Source organism: Anser anser, assembly GCF_964211835.1.
Source record: "Anser anser genome assembly, contig: HAP1_SCAFFOLD_32, whole genome shotgun sequence".
NCBI classification, from domain to species: domain Eukaryota; kingdom Metazoa; phylum Chordata; class Aves; order Anseriformes; family Anatidae; genus Anser; species Anser anser.
Window position 1 is genome coordinate 2,198,441 of NW_028154148.1, and position 6,947 is coordinate 2,205,387.

The 6,947-nt window shown below is 52.9% G+C and overlaps 1 protein-coding gene across 1 annotated transcript; it reads left to right on the plus strand.

Annotated features, from left to right (window-relative positions):
* Positions 1–6,011: 6,011 nt before the first annotated feature.
* LOC310890513 (olfactory receptor 14C36-like) lies at positions 6,012–6,947 on the plus strand (the record flags this gene model as incomplete). The annotated part of the gene is made up of 1 exon (XM_083852846.1): positions 6,012–6,947. The coding sequence occupies one exon, from the start codon at positions 6,012–6,014 to the stop codon at positions 6,945–6,947; it is 936 nt and encodes a 311-aa protein (XP_083708972.1).

The window sequence follows — 6,947 nt, forward strand, 5'->3', positions numbered from 1 at the left end:
CTTGGACGGGTATATGCTTCCTTGGATTAAAAAGTGTCTGGGTGGCTGGGCCCAAAGAGTTGTGGGACATGGAGCTAAATGGAGTTGGAGGCCGTTCTGTAGTGGTGACCCCCCAGGGCTCAGTTCTGGGGCCAGTTCCCTTGAATATTTTCATCAATGATCTGGACAAGGGGATTAAGTGCACCCTCAGTAAGTTTGTAGACAACACCAGGTTAGAAGCGAGTGTTGGTCGGCTCGACAGTAGGTAGGCTCTCCAGAGGGTCCTAGATAGGCTGGACTCATGGGCCAAGGCCAAATCTATGAATTTCAGCAAGGCCAAGTGCTGGGTCCTGCACTTGGGGCACGACAACCCCATGCAATGCTGGGGAATGGCGCGTGGAATGCTGCCCATCGGAAAGGGACTTGGGGGTATTGGTGAACAGTCGGCTGAATAGGAGCCAGCAGGGTGCTCAGGTGGCCAAGCAGGCCAACAGCATCCGGGCTTGTACCAGGAATGGTGTGGTCAGCAGGAGTAGGGAAGTGATTGTGCCTCTCCACTCAGCCCTGGTGACGCTACACATCAGGTATTGTGTTTAGCTGTGGGGCCCCCAGCATAAGAAGGACACGGATCTATTTGAATGAATCCAGAGGAGGGCCACGAGGATGATCAAGGGGCTGGAACACCTCTCCTCTGAAGACAGGCTGTGGGATTTGGTGTTGTTCAGCCTAGAGAAAAGAAGGCTCTGGTGAGACCTTATGGCGGCCTTCTAATACCTAAAGGGGGCTGTAGGAAAGCTGGGGAGGGACTCTTCATCAACTAGCGTAGTGAGTACCACACCAGCTCCTAGGAAGAAAAAGTAAGTCTATCCCAGCTAAAACTCAGACTCGATACCATTGTTCCTATGTCATACTCAGGTCTGACACTTTCTAAATAACTATCACCGCCTATCCTGTCTTTTGATATACACACAGAGATATCTTTCCCTTAGGCTATTTGTGGCCTGGTTTTGGTTAGCATTGAGTTAATTTTTATCCTAGTATCATAGAACTTTAGAATGGCTTGGGTCCTCCTTTCTACCCTTTTTAGAAATAGGAGTGATATTTCCTTTTATCCCGTCGCCGGGGACTTCACCCGACTGCCAGGACTCTTCAAATATGATGGAGAGAGGCTTGGCAACTACATCAGCCAGTTCCCTCAGGACCTGGGATGCAAGTCATCAGGCCCCATAGACTTGTACTTGTTGAGTTTCATCAGGTGGTCCCGAACCTGCTCTTCACTTACAGCAGGTGGCACTTTGACCCCCAGCCTCCATCTCTGGGTTCAGGGAAATGAAAGACTTGGGAAGCCTGACTGGCAGGGAAGACTGAGGAGAAGACGTTGCTGAGTCCCTCAGCCTTCTCCATGGCTGTCATTACCAGTTCACCCTTCTCATCCATCACAGGGTGTAGACTCTCCTTGGCCTTTCTTTTCTGAGCAACGTATCTATAGAATCCCTTCCTGTTATTCCTTGCATCCCTTGACAAGCTCAGTTCCTTCTGTGCCTTGGCTTTCCTTATTCCATCTCTGCACATCCAAAACTGAAACATGCATGAGAAAAAAGTAACCCTGGATCCATAGAAGCCATTTGGGAAACAAAATTATAGGCAGGAAGTGTGATTCTGTGGAGGTGCAGAGCTGATGGGCCCATTGTTCAGGATGCTCCTAAAGACCTTTGTGTCCTTTTCCCTCCAGACTACAACGCCACTTCCTTCTCAGGATTGGAGTAGCCAACAGAGGTGAGACAGATACTCTGGGATCAAGAATGTCATCTGAAAGCTGATCCCAACAAGATATGGGGAGGTAAGGAGTAGCCTGGACACGAAACATATGAGATTTTGGGGTGGGAAGAGGAGCATGACCACCTGAAATAAGAGGGTTCATGTAATATTAAAGCTGTGGAAACAGTGACTGAAAACAGTCATGTGTGGCCCTTACCTTATTTTAACCAGTAGTTTTATTCCCTAAACCTAAATGCTACTCCAGCACTCTGACAGGAATCCCCTACTCTAATGCTTGAACTCAAAATATCCCTTGAAGCAAAACTCACCCATAGCCCCTTTCCCTTCCCGTTACTCTCTTGGTCACCCTAATCCCTTACATTGACACGAGCATTAAAATGCTATATTGAGGCCTAGACAAGTTCTTGGCACAATAAAAAGAATTAAACCAGAGAGCTTTCCCATACCCTAAACACAGAAGAAGACCAAACCTTCCCATTAAACCTTTCTTTACTCTCTGACCCACAAAGGTGAGCCCTATTCCCGTGGGGACAAGAAAGTGGTCAGCTCTGCCTCAGGATCTCCTGCCCCAGCAGGAGGAATGGGACTGGGGCAGTGACTGGGAGGTCACTTCTGTCTCTGCAGCTGATAGGGCAGCAGCAGGAACGTGTCACGCAAAGGGACTGTGAGGTCCCTTGTGTCTGGAGGTGGCAGGTCAGCCTTGGCTTCTCCCTGGGATCGGCACTTTGGGGCTGACATCTGCCAGTGGCCCTGCTAGGCCAGCAGAAGGCCCCTGCTTGGCATGCTGCCTGTGGGATCCCCTCTGCCTCCATCCCCAGGAGGACCCAGACAGAAAGAAGGCCCGCACAGGGCTTGTCCTGTCCCTTCTGCTTGAGTCCAGCACTGGACAGCAGGAGGCACAAGGCTTGGCTGTGTCTAGCCAAGAAGCTGCAAGGCCAGCAGCAGGCCCAGGCCTTGGGAGATGCTGGTGAGGTGACTTCTGTCTTCTTGACTGACAGGCCGCAAGGAGCCTGATGGCTTGAGATGCCTGCTTCAGGCGTGGTTTCCACCCTGATGGAGCTTTCTTTGGTAGTAGGAAAGAGCAGGAGAAAAAACTGTCACAGAGTATACCTTGGAAGGTTGGCACTGGCCATGAGGAGGAAGAAATATCCAGGGGAACAACTGGTCTTGCTGCTAGAGCCTGAGGCACAGAAGGCATTAAGTGCCTCAGCCTTCACCTCATCTCTTGTAACCAGGTTTCCCCCACATCCAGTAAAGGATGACAATTCTCCGTATTCCTCCTTTATTTAAATATTTATATATATATATATATATATTTCTGTCTTTGACAGCAATAGACGGAATGAGCTCTAGCAGGGCTTTCACCTGTCTAATTTTGACCTGTACAACCCCATAAAATTTGGGACACAGATCCGGCCAAAAAGAAACCGTGCATGAGAAGGAAGCACAGAAGAGGTGGAACCTGGCAGCCTTCTGTCCCCTGCCCTTCTGTGACTCTGTGCTGCAGTTCCATTCAGGTGGTTACTCCTCTATCATCCAAACTTCCCTGCAGCTCCTGATGTTGCTGTCTTGTCAGAGATGGCACAATCAGAGCAAGGTTGAAATGTTTGCCTGCAGACATTAACAGCTGACAGAAAGGAGCAACTGTCCAGGGGAACCTAGAGAAACTCCAGGCTTTTGCCTACAGAAACCTCCTGGCATTTACAAGGAGAAGAGCCCAGTCCTCCAGCAGATGAAGAGGAACCCCACACATCAGGGCAGACTGGGACCCTGCTGAGTGAGCAGTGCCCAGGAGGAGGAGGGCCTGGGCACCACGACGGATGCCATACGAGCAGTGGTGCTGCTCCCCAGGAACCAGGCCAGCTTCCTACAGAGCTGCCTTACGAGGAGCATGGCCACCAAGAAGATCTGAGTTATCACACTCAGCTCACATCCAGTGTGACACCACACAGATAAGGGTCTACAGACAGCAGGCAAAGTTGTGCAGGTTGGAAGTCCCTAGGACAGCCTAGTGTGGAGAGCAGCAAGGGCTGTAGCAAGGCTGAGAGTCCCAACAGGACCCAGGGCTTTGTGTCCATGGCTCTGGCTGTTGTCTCTGCCACTGAGGCCTAGGAGGAGACAACTTATCGGTAAAGCACCAGGGCCTCATTGCCTCCTTGCCCCCACCCATGAACCAGGCAGGGCTCGTACCCTTCTCCTGCAGTTGCCCATGCACATCCCCATCTCCTCCTGCCCCACGAAGAGCCCTGAGCAGTGTGTGAAGGGAAAGGATCTCCCTTCCCAGGGGCTGGGGGTCAAAGCCTGGCCCTTGTGCTTGGTGAAACACATCCAGTTTCCCTACACATCAGGGTCACCTTCACACTGCCTTTGTCTCCTTGTCCTCACTGCCTCCAATGCTCTGCTCTAACGAGCTCCAAGGGAGGCTGTGTCAGTGCTGGCCCTCAGGGGGACACTGCAGGAAACTTGCCTCTGACTTGGACTTTTTCAGAGATGTCTTCAATTGTCTCTCAGTGCCTGAGGTTCGTGGGCTCCTCAGCAAAGCCCCCCGAGGGGGGATTCCAATGCCTTGGGCTGGGCGTGTGGTGCTGAGCTGGGCCGGGCTCGTGGGACAGAGAGAGCTCGTGGCAAGAGGGCCCTGGTGCAGAGAGACAGCTGTGCCCAGGAGCAGCTCCTGTGCACAGCGCAGCAGGGCTGGGGGCTCTGACCGCAGCTGGCACGGGGAGAGGAGAGAAGGAGAGAGGGCTTGGAGGCAGTGAGGAGCGCAGCAACAGAGGGCAGCGTGTGGCAGGACAGATCTGCAGGCTCTTGGCACCGTGAGTCTCTGGCAGCAGGGCCATGCAGGTGGGGTTGCCAGTGGGGTCTTCTGCAGCTGGCACATCCGATGGCTGATAGCATCTGTCGGGATGGGTCTCTCTCTTTCTCCAGCAAAGTGTAGAAGAAGCTGTAGAGAATGGCATTTATAAGAAGAAATTTCAAAGGGAAGACAGAGGCTTTGTTTATCTGAAGGGAAGAGATTTTTTGGACTCTGTGCTTTCAGATTCCTGCAGTGGAAGGGAATCTGAGTGAATCCGAGTACACATCTTGTGGGATGGGTCTGTGAGCATGGACAGGGAGGAGACGTGGGGACACAGAAGCGGCTCCCAACAGGGACACGGGCAGGCAGCAGGGACATGGGCAGGCAGTGAGAGGCAGCTGCTGCCAAAAATGCTGTGCGAGGGAGGGCTCAGGCACCTCCCTGCCAGCCCCTGCAGGGCAGGCGCCTTCCGTGGGACACCCCCTGCTCTCCTCTGCCACCAGCACAGCCTCTGCCCTCAAGCCCCCGCTGTCCCCAGCAGGAGCTGCCTCCTCTGCAGGCAGAGCTGCAGCACAGGAGGGTGTGCTGAGTGTCCGTCTGTCCCTCCCTGGCCTTGCCTCCCCTGGCAGCATTCCTCCATTCCTCCGCTGCCATTCCTCCTGGCTTCTCCACCTGGCCGTGCTGCTGCTGCTCTTGTTCCCAGGCTGCCTGGGGATGGGGGTTTCACCTGCCCATGGGGTGAGCCCTCGGGGTGCTTGGGGGAAGGGCAGTACGGGGACAGGGTGAGGGGTCTGGAGATGGGCACTTGGAGCCTGGATTCTTCTGCTCTCAGCAGTACCCAGGTTCTTCTCAGGAGAACCTCCTTAGTGCAATTGTCCTGTAGCTCAAAGAGATGCCAGCACAGCTGAGACCAGCACTAATGGACAGACTGGCTGTCGTCTCTGTGGGACGCTCTGCACTAAAGGGACAGTCTCTTTGCCTCTGAGGATCCACAAGTTTTTGCTTGGAGTGCAGAAGAACGCCCAGGATTTATGCCTTAGAAACACTCCTCAGGTGTGGTGGGGCAGCTAGAACGAAAAATACAAAACAATTAAATAACTAAATCTCCACACCTCTGCTCTGCAGTTGGGTGAACTGGGAGCAAAACTGGAGAAATCTCTTTGATATCAGCAGTAAAGTTAATCTGAGACTACCCCATGTTCCTACCATGTTACTACCATGCTACTACCTCTGGCTGTAGTGCAGGACTGATTCTTCCATTGCCCACAGATGAGTCCCCTGCTCCCAGAGACACTCTCAGGCAGAATCAATGAAAGAGACCTTCAAAATATGTGCCTGGAAATGGGCAATTTTGGGTGATTTTAAGTGAGAAAATGGAGAGTTTTCCTCTGATATGCCTGTGGTACATTATCACTGCCTTTGTCCTCCTTGCACAGGACCTCATGACCAGAATTAGCAGATGTCCAACAGCAGCTTCATCACTGAGTTCCTCCTGCTGGCATTCGCAGACACGCGGGAGCTGCAGCTCCTGCACTTCGGGCTCTTCCTGGGCATCTACCTGGCTGCCCTCCTGGGCAACGGCCTCATCCTCACCGCCGTAGCCTGCGACCACCGCCTCCACACCCCCATGTACTTCTTCCTCCTCAACCTCGCCCTCCTCGACCTGTGCTGCATCTCCACCACTCTCCCCAAAGCCATGGCCAATGCCCTCTGGGACACCAGGGCCATCTCCTATCAAGGGTGTGCTGCACAGGTCTTTCTGTTTGTCTTCTTGATTGGAGCAGAATTTTATGTTCTCACAGTCATGTCCTACGACCGCTACGTTGCCATCTGCAAGCCCCTGCACTACGGGAGCCTTGTGGGCAGCAGAGCTTGTGCCCAGATGGCAGCAGCTGCCTGGGGCAGTGGCTTTCTGCACGCTGTGCTGCACACTGCTAATATATTTTCACTACCTCTGTGCCATGGTAATGCCTTGGACCAGTTCTTCTGTGAAGTCCCCCAGATCCTCAAGCTCTCCTGCTCAGACTCAGACTACTTCAGGGAAGTTGGGTTCATTGCATTTAGCTTCTGTTTAGGTGTTGTTTGCTTTGTTTTCATTGTTATTTCTTATATTCAGATCCTCAGGGTGGTGCTGAGGATGCCCTCTGAGCAGGGCCGGCACAAAGCCTTTTCCACGTGCCTCCCTCACCTGGCCTTGGTCTCCCTCTCTATCAGCACTGCCACATTTGCCCACCTGAAGCCCCCCTCCCTCTACTCCGCACACCTGGACCTGGTGGTGGCAGTTCTGTACTCGGTGGTTCCTCCAGCAGTGAACCCCCTCATCTACAGCATAAGGAACCAGGAGCTCAAGCACGCACTGAAGAAGTTATTTCAGTTGTCTTCCAAAAGCAGTTAG